Below are 21,058 nucleotides of genomic sequence, written 5' to 3' on the forward strand. Positions count from 1 at the left end.
AGGCTGGCAGGCAGAAGCAGTTCGTGGCAATCAGGCAGTCAGGCAGGTGAGTACTTGGGAGCTAGCAGTCCTAGATTGTGAGAGGGATGTCCCAGATTGGAGAGTGTGGCTGGGCTTAGGGACACATACACCTGTGCATGAATTTTGTGCACCGGGCCTCTAGTTATTCTATAAAGGAACATATATTTCCTGGGATTATTATTCTCTGTAGCAAGTTGTACATAAAATGCAATGGTGGCCCGGCCAGCATGACTCAGTGGTTGAGCATTGACCTATGAACCAGGAGGTCATGGTTCAATCCCTGGTGAGGGCACATGCCTGGGTTGTGGGCTTGATTCCCAGCGTGGGGCGTGCAGGAGGCAGCCGATCAGTGATTCTCTCTCATCATTGACACCTCTCTCTCTCCCTCTCTAAAGTTATTAAAAATATATTGAAAACAAAATAATATGCAATGGTGGCCTTTTAAAGGGATTTCATGGGAGACTTTGCTGTGAACACAGGAGTAATCATTGCACAAGCAGTCAGTATCTGACATGCGAGCCATGGCCTTTCTTATAGGGAAGCTCCTCCGAGCAAACGTAGTCACTTATCTGGACTGTGCAGTAGCCTTCATAGCCTTTCTTCTCTCCGTGGAACGAGCGTAGTCCCACTGCCTTCTGCGGCTTGTCCAAGGTCACAGGTGACGGAGCCAGGACCCTCTCCCCTGGGCGAGCTGGTTTGGCGGCCACACTGCTTTCTTCCCACCCGGACCTGCCGTGCTCACCGCTTCCCGCGGCTGATTGGGGCTTAATGCGCTTTTAGCGGTGACACAGGAAGCCCGTCTGCACGGGAGGCGCCTCTGCTGTTCCCGTGCCTTCGTGCCCAGCGAAAGGCTCTCCCTGGACTGGGGGCGTTGTCATGGCCCACCGATCGTCCGCACTGTAGCTGCCGGGCCGTTCAGAGCTCACACGCACCTCCTGCTGTGTGGGCTCTGCCACCGAGAGGCACCTTTTTGTGCCTTTCCTTAAAGCCCGGGTCCGAGGAGTCGGAGGCACTGTGGGTCTGAGCGAATGGAAGGTCCAGAGCTGTGTCCAGAGCAGAGGCTGTGCGACCAGAGTGCTCTGCCGGAGTTTAAATGTTGCCGACATCACCTTTGCTCTGGTTGCTGGTTGTTTTTCCTCTTCACTGACCTCAGTTACGAATGAGATACCGGGCGACTCCTGGGCTCCAGTGACACAGCCGCCAGTCACACCCTGTCCTCCGCTCGGCGTCCGATCGTTTGCTCGGAAACACAGAGCGGCTCTCGGGGCCGCAGTGACGGTGACAGCGCCGGGGACGGAGGTTTGTGCCATTTCCGGGTCCCTGGGCTGAGGAGGGAGATCGGTGGAAGCCCCGAAGGAGCCGTCCAGCAAAACGCTCGCTCGTGGGAAGATTTGCGACGCTGTCCTTTCTGAAACTGCTGTCACGGCCAGCTTCCCCCAGGTTTACAAAAGGAGAAGCGTGTTTTATCAGAAATAAGACATCCAACAATTCCTGTGAAGAGGTTGTGTGCGTCATGTACGGGTCCATGTATCCATGATGCATCGTTATTTCCTTTAAAAAATGGCCCCTCAGTCCTGGGCGGTGGGCTCAGCAGTGAGAGTGTCAGCCTGCTCCCTGGCCCAGGAGGCCATCAGTCTATGTGTCTCTCACATCGATATTTCTCTCTCCCCCACTCTCTCTAAAAACCCATGGGAAAGTATCTTTGTGTGAAGATTAACGAACAAATAACCCTCCACAGTTTCCCACCTCGTTTAGTTCCAGCCCAGAGCCCTGGAGGGATACCGCCTGGGGACAGGCGTGGCACCCCGGCTGCCCACCCCCCGCCCCGCCCGCGTCCTCCTGGGGGTGTCAGGACGTGGTGTTTCTCTGTCGTCAGGAACCATGGCAGGACTGGGCCCGGAGGGACTTTCCTTCTCAGGCTGTGGGGAGCGGGTCATGACCCCTGTGGCGACTGACCCTGTGGGCTCGGCGTGCATCCCTGTTGCAGCCAGAGCCCTGGGCACAGGGCCCCGGAGCCTCAGTTTCCCCGCCCTACACTTCCCTGTGGCAGCGCAGGAGACACCATCTCGTGTGAAAGCACTTTCCCTCGGACGCGAGCTCTTAGCTTCCCCCTGTGTGCGGCGGGAAGCACAGGGGGGGTGGGACGCTGTGTCTCCACCATCTGTCCCGGGTCTGGCCCTCTGTGCTGGAGGCCGGCAGCCCGAGGGGTCACCCCGAGCCCCGTGCAAAGCTGCAGTCAGACTGACCGAGTGGTGGCGGGCGCTGTGCCCTCCGGCCGTCACCGCAAGGCGTATGGCTCTGGGGTCTGTGTCTGGGACCCTCTGCTCGCCTTCGCTCTGCGACGTGAACTTACAGTGCATCCCCTCGCTTTGGGGAAGCTGAGTCTCAGTGGGCTCAGCCGCTGCCTGTGCTCTGGGCCCTGGGCCCTGGGACGGGGGACGTCCTGGGTAATAGCCCTCGGCTGGCTGCACCTCGACCTGCCTGGCAGAATTTTGACTCAGCACAGAGAAAAGCATTTTGAAAACCTGTGAGTTTCCACAGCAGAAGCAGCCTGGGGCACCCAGGCTGGGGAACGCTCTGGGAGGTCCCTCGGGTGCTCCTGGGGGCTGGAGCCTCAGACACTGCACAGCGCGGTCGCCCATGATCCTCCCGCCCCCGGGGCCAGGTGCTCCCATCTCTGCCTGTCTGTGTTGTGTTTGTGGAGGCCTTGGAGCGGCGGCCTGGGCCGGTTCCTGGTCCATCTGACCAAGTTTCCGCGCAGAGACACCTGGCGGGCCTGATGGGTGGGTGCACTCGGCCCCCCCCCTCCGCCGCCCCCCCCTGCCCCCCCCCCCCCCCCCCCCGGTGCCTGGAAGTCTGTCTCTGCGACCGTGTCCCACAAGCCCACGAACCGGCAGCTCGCAGGCGAGGTCCCGGTGACGGCTGTGCTGAATCTTGGGTCCTCCACCCCCCCAAGTGCTGTGGTCCTGGCCTCTCTCAGCCTCCTCCTGGCTGAGAAGTGATGGGTAGCCATCATCTCCTCCCTGGTGTGCACCATGAGTGGAGTGACGGAACGCAGGACCCCTCTCTCCCACGGCCCAGTGGGCATTCCTGTACCCATCGAGCCTCGGACCCGAGCTGGAAGCATTTTCTAGGCAGTCCCCTCTTAACATGTGTTTAATTTATTTCCTAGATCATGCCTGGTGTGTGATGTCCTTTAGTCTCAGGCACACACCCCAGCCATTAGACTTGACGTACACCAATTGGTTTAGTTTTGAGAACCGCCTTTGGGGAATAATACTGTCACCCTCTCTCTGTGGCTGCCACGTTCACTCGTCTATGGTGCTCTGTAGTGAATGACGTGTGTGCGAGGCGGTGACATCCACAATGGCATGTGTGCGAGGCGGTGACATCCACAATGGCGTGTGCGCGAGGCGGTGACACCCACAATGGCGTGTGCGCGAGGCGGTGACACCCACAATGGCGTGTGCGCGAGGCGGTGACACCCACAATGGCGTGTGCGCGAGGCGGTGACACCCACAATGGCGTGTGCGCGAGGCGGTGACACCCACAATGGCGTGTGCGCGAGGCGGTGACACCCACAATGGCGTGTGCGCGAGGCGGTGACACCCACAATGGCGTGTGCGCGAGGCGGTGACACCCACAATGGCGTGTGCGCGAGGCGGTGACACCCACAATGGCGTGTGCGCGAGGCGGTGACACCCACAATGGCGTGTGCGCGAGGCGGTGACACCCACAATGGCGTGTGCGCGAGGCGGTGACACCCACAATGGCGTGTGTGCGAGGCGGTGACACCCACAATGGCGTGTGTGCGAGGCGGTGACACCCACAATGGCGTGTGTGCGAGGCGGTGACACCCACAATGGCGTGTGTGCGAGGCCGTGACACCCACAATGGCGTGTGTGCGAGGCCGTGACACCCACAATGGCGTGTGTGCGAGGCCGTGACACCCACAATGGCGTGTGTGCGAGGCCGTGACATCCACAATGGCGTGTGTGCGAGGCCGTGACACCCACAATGGCGTGTGTGCGAGGTGGTGACACCCATGCAGGCTTAGGTTTCCCTGCTGGGTGCTGCGGCTGGAGCCCACAGGCGGGAAACCTCCCAGGAATTTAGGGTTCCCTGCGAACTGCAGCCTAGCGTCCAGGTGGGCGCTTGTCCCTGAGGCACAGCTCAGTCACTGCGCGTCACAGGTGTGCTCAGGGGTGCCCGGGCTGCTCAGGGGTACTCGGGGTGCTCGGGCTGTGCAGGGGTCTTCGGGGTGCTCAGGTGTGTTTGAGTGTGTACAGGGGTGCCCGGGCTGCTCCGTGGTCCTCGGGTGCTCCGTGGTCCTCGGGGTGCCCGGGCTGCACGAGGTGGTCATGGGCCCAGCCCTGAGGGTGAAGGGGCGGTGGGCACTGGGCACACCCTGGTCCTGTCTAAAGAGCTGATCTGATCCCAGACACGGGTACCCGGGCAGGGCACCCGAGCCCGAGTAGCGAGGCCTGTGTGGCACATGGGTGAGTGTGAGGCCGTTTAGTCCTGGGTGTTCAGTCTCCACCTGTGAGTCCTGTGAGCCCAGGACTTCTCGTGGGAGAATCCACTCGAGTGTGGCTCTCCACGTCCCAGAGCCCCATGAGCCAGCGAGGAAGCACCCCCGCTGTCGAGGGCGGCTGCCCCCGCCCTGGGGGCCATGGGAATCACACAGACACGTGAGGGTCTCGGACCCCTGTGGGTTCTTCCCCTCCGGGACCTCAGGCGTGAGAGCCCGAGAGGGGCCCTCCCGCGGAGGGAAGGGGAGGGGGAGGGCAGCGTGGGGAAGGCGAGGACCCAGACAGCAGCCTCCCCCGTGTAGGCGGGTGTGTGTCTGGGGCCAGAATTCTGTTTGCTATTGAGAGAGAAGAAGGGAGAGGGAGAGGTAGAAACATCAGTGATGAGACAGGAACTTCATGGACCGGCTGCCTTCTGCACGCCCCCGACTAACCAGGCAGGTGCCCTGACCGGCAATCAAACCAGTGACCTCCTGGCTCCTGGGTTGACGCTCACCACTGAGCCATGCTGGCCAGGATGAAATCAAATCTCGTTTTCCCCAAACCACTTCGGGGCATCATTTCCCTGGCCCAGGCCACACCTCCGAGGGCCGCCCTCAGGGCCCTGCTCCTGGAGGTGGGACGGTGGCCGCTGGGCAACCACACCAGACCCTGTGAAAGCCAGGCCGGGCCGAGGGTGAGGCGCCGGTGGCTCTGAGGCATTTAGGCCCCGATCCCATCCGCTGGACGCAAGGCCCCGCCTACAGCCCGGGCGGCTGGGCCACACGGCATGGGGCGCGGGGACCCGCCTTCACACATGACCGGCGTTTTCGTCTTCGTGTCCACTCCCTGACACTGCCGAGCGCGGGCCCCGACGCCCATGTCCTCGGGCTCCCCAGGAATACCGGGAAGGTCCCGCCCCACGCGGGCCCCTGCTCCGGCCGGGCACTGGGCACGGACACTCGCAGGGAGGCCTGCACGTGCAGGGCCTTTGGCGGTTGACCTTGTCAGTGGCTCACACAGGCTCTCCTCCTCTTCCCGCAGTCGGACAGCAATGCCAGCTTCCTGCGCGCGGCCCGCGCTGGCAACCTGGACAAGGTGGTGGAGTTCCTGAAGGGCGGCGTGGACATCAACACCTGCAACCAGGTAGGAGCCCGGGACTCGCCCGTGGACGCCGTCACGGCCCCGGCCGTTTCCTGTGGGGGACCCAGGCCTGGGCAGGCCATCCCCCCGCCCCCACCAGCCAACGTCTGCGGCCTCAGAGGCTGCTGGGAAAGGAGGCTGGCCTGTTTGCGCCCTGATCGGGCTGTCTGGCGGGACGCAGTGGGTGCAGAATGATGCTCTCGTCCCTTGGGCACCGGCCAGCACCAGCCGGCTCTTCATTCCTCTGCGGCAGGCCTTGCACGCCGGGTCCGCCGCTGCCGACCGGGATGGAGAAAGAAGAGGTGACATTAACGCCCCTCTCCCACTAGTTTTAACGTGGATCAGAAGGAGAGAGGCGGAAGCCACTGGCTGAAGTGACGTGTGTGAAATCCATCCACGGCGTCCCGCCCACAGGGCTGTAGACAAAGCCCCGTTTGGGACGGACGGTGCTGGGTCACAGGGGTGCAGAGGGTTCTGTGTGGACGTGGCCCGGGGTTTCCATGCCGGGACGGTAAGGGTCAGGGCCTCCAGTGCTCTGTGGGGTGCGCTGAGCGTGGGTGACACTGGCATGAGCATGTGTGTGCTCATGTGTATGTGTGTGCGCGCACCTGTGTGTACTCACACTTGGAGGAGCTGCTGGGGAGGGCAGTTCCGGCTGACTATAAGTGAACAAGGTGTCACTGTGTGGCATGCACAGGCCCCGTCACCGGTCCTGGGCCACTCCCAGGGGCCGGGGGGCAGGGAGCTGGCGAGAGCCCCAGGGGGATGCTCGGCCTGCGCTGCTGCGACCACGGGGGTCCTGGCAGGAGGCTGTGGGACAGCCGTGCTTTTGTTCCCGCGTGGGTGAGACCGAGCCCTGGGTCTCCCCAGCTCAGCACTGGCCGGAACCGGCCCAAGTCCTCTGTCCCAAATACAAGATCTTATCCTGTGTCTGCACCTCTTAATCATTGATTTTCCACCACGGGTCTCATTGGCTATGCTCTCAGCGTCCTTTTGAACAAATAACTTGAACTTCAGGTACTAATTAGTTATTTTAATAGAGAAAGAGTATCCAGGCCCCCGGAGTGTGGGAACCACTTCCACAAATGCCTCAGGATGGAGTAGAGAGAGTTTATAGTTTTCACATGTTACCTTAGACTTTTTAAGAGTGTATTAAAAACATTCCCCTGTTTTAATGTTAATTCGTTAACTTTCTCAATTTGCTAGAGAGTAGACAAGGAAACCATCAGTTCATTCAGGAAAAAACTATTCTACAAATGCCAGAAGGAGCCCAGACAGACAGTCACCTCGGTCTCACTGAGCCCCTCCCCGAAGTATAACCTGAAGGTTTAATTGTAGGAAAGATCTCAGGGTGTTTTTAGAAAAAATAATTTCTCCCCAGAAAAGACTCAGTTTGCTTTATGACCAGCAACATCTTGAGTCCTTAGAGGTTGTTAGTGATCTGACATAATTTCCTTTCCGTGGCCACAGTCCCCAGCGTGTTCCAGAAGAGAACATGTGTGTGTGTGTGTGTGTGTGTGTGTGTGTGTGTGTGTGAGAGAGAGAGAGAGAGAGAGAGAAGGTAGCATGACATCATGCAACCACACACAGTGGAGACCAGAGGCTCCAGTCCAAGCTCAATCTCCACCTTCACGGAGTCATTATGACCCAGTGCGGAGCCTTCTTTTAGAAATGTCTGTATTTCTATGACTTCAGAGAGGATGGGAGAGGGGGAGGGAGAAACATCAGTGGTGGGAGAGAATCGTGGACTGACTGAGTCCTGCACGGCCCACACCGGATCGGCCTGCAACCTGAGCATGTGACCTTGACTGGAATCAAACCCGGGACCCTTCAGTGGGCAGGCTGGCACTCTATCCACTGAGCCACACCAGCCAGGGCCCAGAAAGTGACCTTCTAATCTCCAGCACAAGATAATAGGAATACGTCTCCCCTCCCCTCCCCGACGCAGAGTGGATTAGGTATGAAATATGAAAACGGACTTTCTGTGAGATGCGTGCCTCGTTGCCATCACTGCTTATAATTCACCAAGAATCAACAAGTGAACACGGACCTCCGCACACAATGGGAGGTCGCCCCTCGTCCCCTGCGTGTGCCAGGGTGCCGGAGCTGTCGTCCGGGCGGGTCCTTGCTTATTGCTGTGCAGGAATGCACGTCAGGAAGGAGCGGGGACCAGCGGCTCCCGTCAGTGAATTAGCTGCCGTGTAGCCGCTTTCTGCAGAGGCTTCCCGTGACCTCCTGCAGGGACCCCCCGGAGGCAGGCCTCCGCCCGGGTTACAACGTGGACTCCAAGCCGTGAGCAGTGAGGTGTCCCGGCCACGCTTCCTCCACAGGAGAACACAGCACCCGAGATGCCGGGGCCGCCCTCAGAGTGACGGCGGGGCCGCCTGCATGGTCAGGGCCCAGCCTCATTTTTAAACATACATTTCTACTGACTTCGGAGAGGGAGGAAGAGGGGGAGGGAGAGGTACATCCATGCCGAGAGAGAGGCCTGGATCGGCTGCCTCCTGCACACCCCGCACTGGGGATCGAGCCTGCAACCTGGGCCTGGGCCCCGACCAGGAATTGAACTGTGACCTCCTGGTTCATAGGTCAACGCTCAAGCACTGAGCCGTGCTGGCCGGGCGCCCTGATCTCATTTCTATCTGCCATTGCTCATCTAAAGCGAACTCATCCACATGCCGAGGAGCGTGCTGGGTGGCAGGAGGGGCCGTCAGGTCAGAACGCCCCCTGGGCTGCTCCAGCCCAAACCTGGAGCAGACAGGAAGTCCTACCAAAGGGCAGACAGGAAGTCCTCCCGAAGAGAGCGAGGCGGTGCTCCCAGGAAGGACAGCTGCTTTTCACCAAATGCGGACTCGGAGCTCCCTGGGCGTGAGGAGGAGGAGTCACCCGTTTTACTGGAAGCGCAGACTGTGGGCCACGAGTGACGCCCTGTGCGGCTTCTCGATGAAGGGAATCCCGCTGGGGTGGGCGAGCAGAGGTTCCCAGACTGAAATGTGGGTGAAAGTGTTTTTCTTTATGAAATTGCCTTATAGCTACTATGAGAGTTTTGAAATTGAATCCAAAATTACCATTTGGTTTCAAATTCCTTAAGGTTTATGGGGGAAATGCATAAATTTGGCACAAGACGATCCATGTAACAAAAAGCTTCGTTTTCATTTTTCTTTTCCAAATGGTTATAAATCTGCTAAGTGTCACTTCCTGGAAAAGATTGAGTGGTAGCGTAGGTCTCTCAGCACTTCGCTCAGGCAGAGGGTGAGTGTTCACACTGGCTGACGTCTCTGCCTGTGCCCATGGCCCTTCATGCTGCTGTTAAAAAACACTGAAACCTGTAAAGAATTTTTTTGTGAGTTTATTTGAGCCAAAACTGTCGACATGTGCCGGGAAGCAGAACCTCAACGGGTTGAGATAATGCTCCGGAGAATGGCGGTTACATTTCTATATTTATACACTGAAATCAAAGGAAAGGGACATAGGTGAGTTACATGACATTCATTGGTGATAGATTAGGGAGGTGGGACAGAGCGAAGGGGGGAAACCTCTGGGATAGGGTAAAAGGTGAAATGCTGGACATGAGCTTCTTTCCCAGAGATGGATACAGGATACTCTAATTAACAGTTGACAATTAACTTGATAACAATAACAGTTAGGAATATCTCGAGGCCATTTGTGTGCCCTGAGGGGTTTGGGGTAAAAGGAAGTTACAAGTTACCCAGACATCTCACAGATATGTTATCTTAGATGCAGGAAGGCAGAGGGGCTCAGTAAAAGATCAAAGTTGATCTTTGTCAGGTGAAATCTCTGGGACATGACTACCTACTATAACCAGTTAGATATTTAATTTTCAAACCATCTTTTGTGGTTATCTTAGGTCTCTGGGTTTGCAAGACTGCCATGCAGGCCTTTCCTGAGCTTGTCAGGTTAGCTTGTGGCTCTTTTCTTTCACCCTGCTCAGTGGCCGCTCCGAGGCTGGCACGGCGAGGCTGGCGTCAGGCGTGGGGGCACACTGCCTTTCCGTGGCAGGTGGTTGCCGTGGACGGGAAGCCGGTGACCGGTGCCCACGTTTGGACGGTGGTCACAGTGGGAAGCACGGCCTGGGCCCACAGTGCCCGTGCGGAGGTCACTGTCCCGGGTCCTGTTGGGCCTGTCCCGGGTCTGACACGAAAGGGGCGCAGGCCTGGGGCCTGGGTGCTCAGCTGGCTTCTCCCTGTGGCTGTGAAGGTGCAGGCGGCCCGCCAGGTCCTGCTTTCCTTCCTCTGAGCTGGATGCAAGGCTGTGCTCCCATTCCCAGGAGCGTGGGTGCTCCTGAGGGGAAGGCGCCCCCCCGTGGCCTGGTCACCTGCTTGTGGCCGTGACTCGACGCTCAGGCATGTCTGGAGGTCACCTTGGAAACGGTGCTGGAGCCAGGCCCCGACTTTGTCCCTCCCCAGCTGTATGCCCGGGCAGCCGGCTCCTCGGACGTCGTGTGGCGTGTGGGAGGGCAGTGGTGTGGGCGGTGTCCCTGTGTTTCCGGAGTGCTTGGGGGGGAGGGGTCCCTGAGTCCTTAGGAACCTGGGTGGTGGGAGGGACGTGACAGCACCATCAGAGATGACAACACACATTTAAGCTGAAAAGAGACTAAGACCCATGAGCGACCTAGTAAAGGCTCAGTGTCCTTTAGGCACAAGATGGCTTTGCAGGGCGTTGTGAGCTGACGCTGTCCTTTATGAAGAGGACTCTGCTCCCCAGGCGTCACAGAGTGAGCTGCCCGAGCTGACGTCTATTCCTGCTGGCCTGTGAATGGTGCGGAGCGCGCCCCCCCCCCCACTTCTCGTGTGAAAGGATTTGGATATCTTAGTTTTTTAAAGAAAAGTCTGTTTACATGATGCTGCTGAATCCCCCTTTCCAATGACTTCTTTGCCTCTGGATCACACCCCCGGAACGTGGTCTCTGAACTCAGCGGCTTCCAGCTGATGCTCAGAGAGTGACCCCGGGGCCCGGGACCCGCGACCCCTCACCCCCTGCGGCGTCTCTTCTCTTGCAGAATGGACTCAACGCCCTCCACCTGGCGGCCAAGGAGGGCCACGTGGGGCTGGTGCAGGAGCTGCTGGGCAGAGGGTCGGCCGTGGACTCTGCCACCAAGGTAGGCCCTGCTAGGGGGGCGGCGGGCCCAGGTGTCTCTCCTGGCGCCCACCACAGGCTGCTGGGACCCCGGGATTCTTAGCGGGCAGAGCTGCCGTCGAGCTCCTCAGCCGAGTCTGGTGACGGCGTTGGGGAGTGCCAGGCTGACGCTGAAGTCCGTGGCCCTGGTTTCCGCCAGCTCAGCTTTCCCTGTGCCTCACAGAGATGAGATCCATATAGTTCTCTGGAGAAACGGAAGCACCCACTTCCCTAAGTTAATTCATTTAAAATATAAGTTGATGTGGTCAACATCTCAGTGAACATGAACAAGTAGTTTCCATGCTTTAATGACATAGTTATATTTTTTATGTATCCATTTAACTGGTGAGGGCACATGCAGCATGCTTTATGCTCTAATGCAGTGGTCGGCAAACTAATGAGTCCACAGAGCCAAATATCAACAGTACAACGGTCGAGATTTCTTCTGAGAGCCAAATTTTTTAAACTTAAACTTCTTCTAACACCACTTCTTCAAAATAGACTCGCCCAGGCCGTGGTATTTTGTGGAAGAGCCACACTCAAGGGGCCAAAGAGCGTGTGGCTCATGAGCCGCAGTTTGCCGACCACAGCTCCAATGGAAAAGAGCTTGGGGGCCGTGGACTGAGTTGTCCCGGTAACACTTGCCCGGTGTGAGCAGAGTGGATGCGCTCACAGCAGTGCGGAGCCTGGAACTAGGGTTGCCTCCTTGCTGACTCTGCCTTTGCGGGGACATCGCGAGCCTGGCCACCGGGGAGTCATGTCAGAAACAACAGTTATTTCTAAACGTCACAGTGGTGACCCATCTTGGCCTTTAGAAGGTGGAATTTTAATTTGGCAGAAAACCGTAGCCAGTGAGAATTAAGCCTGCTGCTCGGCTGGAGTGTTAGCACGATTGTTGTGGGAGATGCAGAGAGAGGCTGGGGGTAGGGTTAGGGGAGGGGGAGGGGGAGGAGAGTTATGGGATGGGGAGGGGGAGGAGAGTTAGGGTAGGGGGAGGGGGAGAGGGAGGAGGGCTAGGATAGGGGAGGGATAAGAGAAGGTTAGGGGAGGGAGAGGGGGAGGAGGGCTAGGGTAGGGTTAGTGGGAGGGGAAGTGATAAGGGAGGGAGAAGGGGAGGAGGAGGAGGGTAGGGGGAGGGAGACCTGGAGTGTTAAGGTCTGAGATAGGGGGAGTGGTGTGGGGATCAGGCTGTGGGTGGGGCAAGGTCAGGGCTAGGCACTCAGCCTCCGTCTGGGGAGTGAGTTTGGACTGTCAGTGCCTCGTGCATTTGGGTCAAAGTGCAGAGGGCCCAGCTCCCAGCCTGGTACATGGAATCCAGTGGGGATTTAAAGGCAGACTCCTGCGATTCCAAAGGCGCCACAGCGTAGTTCCATTTTGGGGCCTAATGTTCAGGCAAGCCCTTTCTTTGGACACGAAGAGAAAATTAGCGTTTCTATTAACCTTTCTCTGGACCACGTCAAATACATGCTGAACACACATGTAGGATTCATTGTGGAAGTCTCTACAATTACTCCTCCCATGTCAATGTCACATTTGTTAAAATGGCCACTCCTTGGCTGCGTATGTGTTTATTATCCGTTTCTTCCCTTCCTTTACTGATACTTTAAAATGAAGGTTCCCTTTTCGCCTCGAGGGCAGTCGTAGCGTGTGAGACCCAGACCAGACTCTCCCGTGAAGGTCCTCATTGAACGAGGAGCCGGCCCCGCCTCCCAGAACGCGGTGTGGGCCGACCAGCACCCGCGGGTCCGCTCCCCGGCCGGCCCCGCTGAGGGCGGAGGGAGACGGCCTCCTGCGGGTGCAGGTCCGGCCGCAGGGAGGGGCAGCTCCAGGGACAGCGTCGCACTTGGATTTCTGCTGCCACAGGATGCTAACCTTTTCTGTTTTGTTTCTTCTAAACAGAAGGGAAACACGGCTCTTCACATCGCCTCGCTGGCGGGACAGGCCGAGGTCGTCAAAGTGCTGGTCAAGGAAGGAGCCAACATCAATGCGCAGTCCCAGGTACCGCGCCGCCTCGCGGGCGGGGCCCTTGGTCAGGACCCTCTGTGGAATTGGCTGCACACCTTTAGCCGGATGTTGGGTAGAAGTTTACTATAAACACTTCCGTTATTTGTTTTGGCCAAATACATTTTTCAAATTACCTGCTGATGGGCACTTGGGCTGTTTTCAAACCTTAGCTTCGGTGAACTGTGCTGCTATGAACATAGGGGTGCATATATCCTTTCTGGTTGGTGTTTCTGGTTTCTTGGGATGTATTCCTAGGAGTGGGATCGCTGGTCAAATGGCAGTTCCATTTTTAGTTTTCTGAGGAAGCTCCATGCTGTTCTCCACGGCGGCGGCCCCAGGCTGCACTCCCACCAGCAGGGCACCAGGCTCCCTTTCTCCGGCTCTTGTCGTTTGTTGATGTGCTGATGGCAGCCCTTCTGGCAGCTGTGAGGTGGGACCGCATCGCTGGGCCAAATAATCTATTCACCGAGCTGTGACGTTCCTTCTCTCTTCTTTGTGGACGCAGCATGAGCTCCCCGTTAACATAGCCAGGGCATTATAAAGAAGATAAAGTGTTTTCCCACCGAACGGCAGTGATGCCTGTGAAATAGGGCCTTTTCATGCCAGTTCTGTGTTGCTCTAGAAAAGGGAGCATTTTCTCTTCTTTGATTACAAAGATCTCAGAGGGTGGACATCCCAGCGCTGCATCCACGCAGGAAGCCCCCACGGAGACAGGGACGGGGAACCCGGCCTGGGGGCCCCTCAGGGCCCCTCGCTTTGGACAGGAAGAGCGTGTTCTCAAAAGGAGATGAAGGAAATTTGAAAAGAATAACAAAACACATCACGCGACAAGCCTTGCTCCTGCGAACATGTGTCCGGTGGGAGGGAGGGCACGCTGCTTCGCCCACAGCTCTCCTCCCGGAGACGGGCGTGTTGTGGAGAAGCTGAGGGACCGGCGTGATTGCCACGTCCCCCTCTGGTCCCAAGGAGGTTAGCCCCTGGTCACACGGCCACCCACGGCCGTGGGCACAGCCGCCAGCGCCTCCCCATCTGCGGCCGAGCCGGGGGGTCGGCGTGAGGCCTGGCACAGGGTGTTGGGTGCCAGTGCGGTGCAGTCGTGGCCACGCAGGCGGGCTCTGATCACTACACGCACCGGGTCTGGACCGTGAGTGCTCACGGGCACAAGTTGGAATCACCCTGTTCCTTAGGTGCGGATTGCAGGGTGGAATCTGTTGGAATCATGACACCCAGACGCTGTCTGTCTCGCCTCTGTGATGTCAGACTGTTTTAAACAACCACCGCAGCCCTGTGCTGCAGTTCAGTCCACATCAGTTTCCACGTCTGTGGAGGACACGGCAGCTCTGAAACCCTTATCAGACGGAGAAGCATGTTGAATGGTGCCGTGGGCCAGGGCCGTGGACTCTGTGGTGGGTGCGCCTGGCGTGGAGACCGGATGGGACTCCTGCTCCACGAGGGCCGCCAGCGTTCCCCTGGCAACATGGCCTCTTGACTCAGGGCCCAGGCTTCCCACGCGAGCAGCTGGCACCTGGCGGCACCTCGTCACGGGCGGCCGTGTTCCTGGCCCTGGGCTGGGCGGGCCGGAGGCTCCTTCCTCAGCGCCCGGCGGTGCGGACGCGCCCGGGGGCCACAGCTGGAGGAGCTGCTCCGGAGGCTGCGGGGGAAACTGGGCACAGGGCTCAGCAGACAGACACGACGGCTGCCCGCCTGGGCGTGTGTGCTCACGCCACATGGGAGTGGACGCCACGGCCCCGGGTTCTGGACGGCAGTTCCCAGGCGCCAGTGCTGTGACATCCCATGAAGGGCTGCTGACTTCTCACAAAATGCCTGTCGAATGTGGAGATTCATAGATGGCCGTTAGAGACGAAGAGTCTCTCCTTGTCCTGAGTCCAGTGGGCTCAGTTGAAGACGATGCTGTAGGGAATCCTGATAAATGGCTTCAGGCTGAGCTTGTGTTGTGGTAATGCTTTAGAGTGAGAGAAGTTAACAATGAAAATGTGGGACCGTGTCCTGGATGCCTGAGTCACTGGCACAGCCTGGCGTTAGTTGCTGTGTTGAAACCCTTCTTTTTCTGGAATCCTCTTCCCTTTCTAATGCTTACCCACTTTGATATTTCAGTCCTGGACATTTTATTCCAAAATCCTTTCTTATCTATATAATGAAAGCCAAAGTGACCAACCAACCAGTCGACCAGTCGCTTTGACGTGCACTGACCACCAGGGGGCAGACACACAATGCAGGAGCTGTTCCCTGGTGGTCAGTGCACTCCCACAGCCAACCTCCCACAGTCCCTCCCCCCCCAGCCAGCCAGCCCTTATCAGCTTGATTGCCAGTCAGGCAGAGGGACCCCATCTGTGCACGAATTCATGCACCGGGCCTCTAGTTTCTAATATAAACATGAGGAGGCTGCTTTTATTAACTTTCAGGTAGTCAGACCGTGGCCATTCAGCCCATGGCAAGGTTACACGGCATTGACTTCACTCCTAGGTGTGGGGGGCAGGGACTCTGTGTGCACTGGCCAGCACCTGGGCAGCAAGGCTTCCTGGGTCTGCTCTTTGCTGGCCCTCCCCTGGCCATGAGGAGTGTGAGCTGGCCAAGAGCAGGGAGTGTATGCAGCTGGCCCTGGGCCCACCCCGGATCGCTCCCATATGCCCTCAGTGCCCACCTTGCTCTCCACAGAACTCACAACAGCACGTTTCTGACATAGGCACACACAAACACACACACACACACGCGCACGCGCACGCACACATGCACACACAGAGTGTAAAATGGGACTCGTGTTCAGATTCCTAAAAAAGGTTTTGCGTTAGGCCCTTCCCCTCTGAATGGACACATGTGGAGTTTCCCTCGATCAGGGTTTGGCCAGTTCAGTTGGGAAATTTGCTACTGCTACTCGGCATCTCTGAAGCGCAGATGGAAACGCGCACCTGGTTTGGCCAGGGACGAGAGAGGCCGGGCGGCCTGCTTTCCCTGACGGGAAGCAGCCTGCGCGTGAGTGCAGCCTGCGGGCGCCGCCCTGCCCCGGGAAGTGGATCTTCCTCCAGCTCTGCGTCTCCGGCCAGCCTGGAGGAACGAGGAGAATCCTGCATTTAAAACTGGCATAGAATGGAATTCTTTCTCCGGCCCAGAATGCCGGCAGTAAGATGCCTGGACTGTAAACAGGCGCCTGTCTGGAAAGCGTGACTCTGTTCCCATGTCCCATGACAGACAGCCGCCTTTCAATCTTGAACGATGACGGATGCCCACACGCTGTCTTTGGGGACCATCTGGGGCAGGTGGCGAGACAGGCTGAGCACTGCTCGTCCTTTTGTCCTGAAACGAGAGTTAAGGCTGAACATCCTCTAAGCTGGATCCTGGTTTATCCCCCCTTTTTAAAATACATTTATCATTGACTTAAGAGAGAAAAGGAGTGGGGGATGGAAACATCAATGACGAGAGAGTATCATTGATCAGCTGCCTCCTGCAGGCCCCACCCTGGGGGTCGAACCGTGACTTCCTGGTTCATAGGTCAGTGCTCAGCCTGGAGCCAGGCCGGCCGTGCCACCCCTTCCTCACTCCGGGCACAGGCCACGCAGTCTCGCAGGAGCGGCGAAGGCGCGGAGTGTGGGTCGGGGCCGGGGAGGAGTGCGGACGCTCCTCTCTGAGCCGCTCCGGAGGCCGGGCCGCTGGGCAGGGGCAGCGACCCGGAGGCAGGCCTCTGGCCTCACACCCACAGGGCTCCTCCAGGCAAGGTCACCCACAGAACAAAACATGGAGACAGGACGCTATGTCCACCCTGTGACAGGAAAGCCTGGAGCACCCTCCTCCCCGGGAGCCTGACCTTCGCACCGGTGCCAGGTCCGCAGGGCACCCGAGGGTGTGACCCTGCTTCTCTCCCTCCCCTCCTTTCCCCACCTTTCCCCTCATACACGATTTACCAAGTTGATTTCCCCGCTTCATTGAGGAGTAAGTGACGAAAAGTGTGTGATATTTAACGTACCGGATTCCCCGTCCTTTCCTTCCGAGAGAACGTGGACGTTCGGGCTCTTGGCCGTCCCCACACCCAGCACAGGTCTGCAGTGGCATCAGCTGGACCTCAGGCCAGGCCTTCCTCCCCTCCCCGCCGGGAGTCACCTGTTCTTCAGCCTCCCAGTCCCCCGCCCACGCCCACCGGCACCCCCAGTCCGCTCTCCGTGCCTGTGAGCTCAGATCGCCCATTTGTTAGACCTCCGACGCTGTCTGTGCAGCGCTGGCCTCCGGTCTGGCTGTCACGTGGCCTTGGTCCTCCCTGTTCTCTCCTCACGTCTGCGCCCGGTGTCCCTGTCGGCACAATAGGGGACTGTGGGGATTGAAGGAGGCCACTGGGCGGGGCCGGGCCGGGCCGGCTGGCTCCTCCCGCGGGGCAGTGTCCGATGGCAGCACCGAGCCGTCTCGCTTCACACGTGAACAGCCCGCTCCGCCCTGCGAGACGCAGTGAGCGCTGACCTGCCACAGCAGGGACGCAGGGGTTCCGCCAAGCGCGGGGACACGCCTCCGAGCACAGACAGGCGCGATGCCTTTGCCATCGGACCTGTTAGCACCCCGTCACTGAGAGCACAGGGTCGGTCCCCGGCCACGGCCACGGCCACGGCCACGGCTGTCCACGGTGCTGGTGGGCCTGCCGTTCTCACTGGTCACCCTGCCCTTAAGGCTGGAGGTCATTGTGGGAGCTTCCCGCGCTTCTCTCTCAGAAGGCCAGGGCACAGGAGGTGGTCCCAGGGTGGGTCATGGGTCCCATGAGGCGGCAATGCCCATGAGTGCACCGGACCCACCATCCCCCAGTGCCCACCAGCCCGCAGTGCCCACCAGCCTACGGGCACTGTGGGCTGGTGGACACTGTGGGCTGATGGACACTGTGGGCACTGCGGGCTGGTGGGCACTGTAGGCTGGTGGGCACTGGTTTACTGAACAGTCACAGTGTCCATCAGCCCGCAGTGCCCACAAGGTGGCAGTGCCCACCAGCTCACAGTGCCCACCAGCCGCAGTGCCCATCAGCCTACAGTGCCCACCAGCCCGCAGTGCCCATCAGCCTGCAGTGCCCACCAGCTCACAGTGCCCACAAGGTGGCAGTGCCCACCAGCTCACAGTGCCCACCAGCCGCAGTGCCCATCAGCCTGCAGTGCCCACCAGCTCACAGTGCCCATGAGGTGGCAGTGCCCACCAGCTCACAGTGCCCACCAGCTCACAGTGCCCACCAGCCCACAGTGCCCACCAGCTCACAGTGCCCACCAGCCCACATTGCTCACGAGGTGGCAGTGCCCACCAGCCCACATTGCCCACCAGCCCGCAGTGCCCACCAGCCCGCAGTGCCCATCAGCCTGAAGTGCCCACCAGCCCACAGTGCCCACCAGCTCACAGTGCCCACCAGCCCACAGTGCTCACGAGGTGGCAGTGCCCACCAGCCCACATTGCCCACCAGCCCGCAGTGCCCACCAGCCTGCTGAGCAGTCTGTTTGGGAAAACCTGAACCTGACACTGACCTGCACAAACCAGGCCTCTTAAGAGGGACTGCTCCTTCTGCGCGGCTTGGACCCGGGCTCTGCCAGCACCCTTTCCTGTTGGAGCTGGTGCCACTGGTCCTGTGGGGCAAGGAGCAGGTGGAAACAGTGTTACCGAGATTGCGCTGTGTTTTAAACTCCCCTTCACTGAGCTGCTTCATCTCAGGAGATACACACGAGGACCCACTGCACTCCCCCCTTCTCACCAGTTACAAATGCAACAAAGAGAGTAACGAGAAGGGAATCCTACCAGTCTGTGCAGTTGCCGATGGCACATCTTAGCTGGGCACTCACATGTTGTCCATGAATTGCAGCTTTCTATGCTTTCTGTCTTGGCAAAAGGTCTTTGGATTATTTTTAAAACATGTTTAGCCCTGAAAAAAATGTTTTCAAAATGCTTTCTAGTGCCTGGCTGGTATTGCTCAGTGGCTGAACGTTGACCTATGAACCAGGAGATCACAGTTTGATTCTTGGTCAGGGCACATGCCCAGGTTGGGGGCTCAATTATTTCTCATCATTGATGTTTCTCTCTCCCTCTCCCTCTCTCTCTCAAATCAATTTAAAGATTTTATACATACATGTATACACACACACACACACACACACACACACTAGAGGCCTGGTGCACCAATTTGTGCACCAATGGGGTCCCTTGGCCTGGCGTGTGGGATTGGGCCGAAACCAGCTCCTGGACACCCCCCAAGGGGTCCCAGATTGCAAGAGGGAATAGTCCAGGTCAAGGGACCCCACTGGTGCACAATCAGGGCCAGGGAGGGATGCCGGAGATTGGCCAGCCTTGGAGGGGCAGTGGGAGGGCTCCAGGGCATGTCCTACCCATCTTTCCCAATCCCGATCGGCCGGACCCCAGCAGCAAGCTAAAGTAATGGTTGGAGCGTCTGCCCCCTGGTGGTCAGTGCATGTCATAGCAAGTGGTTGAGTGTACTTAGTATATCATTAGCATATTACGCTTTGATTGGTTGAATGGCTGACGTGGCGACTGGACACTTAGCATACTAGGCTTTCATTATATAGGATGTCTTAACTAATAATAGACAAACATGTAAATTGACCATACCTTCGCTATGCCCATAGCCAATCAGAGTGACTATGCAAATTAACCCAAACAAGATGGTGGTTAATTTGCACACATAGATGCACCCAGAGCCCATGTCCCAGGGACATCCGGCACCCAGGTCACTGTGAGGTAAGACCTGGAGGAGCTGGGGGTCCCTCCTGCCCCAGAGGCTTTCGGCCTGGGCAGGCCTGGGCAGGGGCGGAGCCTGTGTTCACAGGGAGCCGGAGGGCCCTGCCCAGGCATAAAGCTTCGGCCAGAGGCTTTAGGCCTGGGAGGGCCCAGCCCGCGATTGGTGTGAACTACAGAGGAAACACCTTTTCTGACTGCTCATTGGCTAAGCTCCCTGTATGCCACTGGTAATATTCTTAGTAACTTGGGTAATAAGAATCCAAAAAGGTGATCTGGGGTTTTTCCACCACACTTCTGGAGAAAAAAAAAAAAATGAAGGCCTGCTGCTAGAGGGCTGAGCAATGTCATATCCTGCCCCAGCTGGTTTGGCTCAGTGGATAATGCCTACCTACTGCAGGGTCCGGTTCGATTCTGATCAAAGGCATGTACCTAGGTTGCAGGCTCCTCCCTGGCCGGGGCCCAGATCAGGGCTCATGCAGGAGGCAACCAATCAAAGTGTTCCTCTCACTTTGATGTTTCTGTCTTTCCTGTTCTTTTCCACATTCTCTAAAAGTCAATGGAAACATATCCTCAAGTGAGGATAAAAAATAAACAATAAATAAAAAAAGAAAAAAAGAAAGAAAGAAATGCATATCCTATGCAAGACACATCTTGAAAACGCCTAAAGAAAGTTGTCATTTTTTCTTGGTGAAGAGACTGGAGTCCGTGTTGATGAAAACACCTTGGTGGCTGTGTGACTGGCAGGGGCTGCACTCGCCTCCCACAGAGGGAAGCCAGACTGCGGCTTAGGAGATCCCTTGAGGGCTCGCAGTATGTGAGAGGGGGCAGGTTGAGCTGAGGGACCCCACCCCCAGTGCACAAATTTTGTGCACCAGGCCCCTAGTTTATATATAATCGACTGGTTGCCTCCTGCACACAACCCAACCAGAGCCCAGGCCTGAGACCTTGTCCATAATCGAACCCAGGACTCTTCAGTTCCCAGGCCCATGCTCTATCCACTGAGCCAAACTGGGTAGGGCCGTGGTCAACAAATTGCAGCTCAAGAACCACATGCGGCTCTTTGGCCCCTTGAGTGTGGCTCTTCCACAAAATACCACGGCCTGGGTGAGTCTATTTTGAAGAAGTGGTGTTAGAAGAAGTTTAAATTTAAAAATTTTGGCTCTCAGAAGAAATTTCCATTGTTGTCTTGTTGACACTTGTCTCTGTTGACTAATGAGTTTGCCGACACTGGGCTAAGGCAATAAAAACATATTTTTTAAAAAGATGCTTTTGTGCATTGGCTCTGACCCATGTTCAGTAATAACTAAACTGTACATTGAAGATCCCGGTGGTCTGTTTAAATAGCTACACACTGATGAACACAGAAGACAGTATATAAATACTGTTCACCTTCAGGGTGTCCCAGAGCACGTCTACACACTTTTTTTTAGTTTATTTATTTATTTATTTATTTTTTTTTAAATAAGTTTTTTTTTTTTTTTTTTTTTTTTTAAATATATTTTATTGATTTTGTACAGAGAGGAAGG

General features: G+C 57.4%; 1 protein-coding gene across 1 annotated transcript in view; it reads left to right on the top strand.

The window, feature by feature from the left end:
- The window catches only part of ANK2 (ankyrin 2), a 177,211-nt gene that overhangs the window by 28,599 nt on the left and 127,554 nt on the right, over positions 1–21,058 (top strand). The window contains exons 2-4 of the mRNA XM_045586032.1: positions 5,574–5,675; positions 10,693–10,791; positions 12,708–12,806. Of these exons, the coding sequence (XP_045441988.1) occupies positions 5,574–5,675; positions 10,693–10,791; positions 12,708–12,806 (300 nt within the window). The remainder of the gene's footprint in view (positions 1–5,573; positions 5,676–10,692; positions 10,792–12,707; positions 12,807–21,058) is intronic.

The sequence above is a fragment of the Pipistrellus kuhlii genome, unplaced genomic scaffold (genome assembly GCF_014108245.1).
Source record: "Pipistrellus kuhlii isolate mPipKuh1 unplaced genomic scaffold, mPipKuh1.p scaffold_m20_p_21, whole genome shotgun sequence".
Classification (NCBI taxonomy): Eukaryota; Metazoa; Chordata; class Mammalia; order Chiroptera; family Vespertilionidae; genus Pipistrellus; species Pipistrellus kuhlii.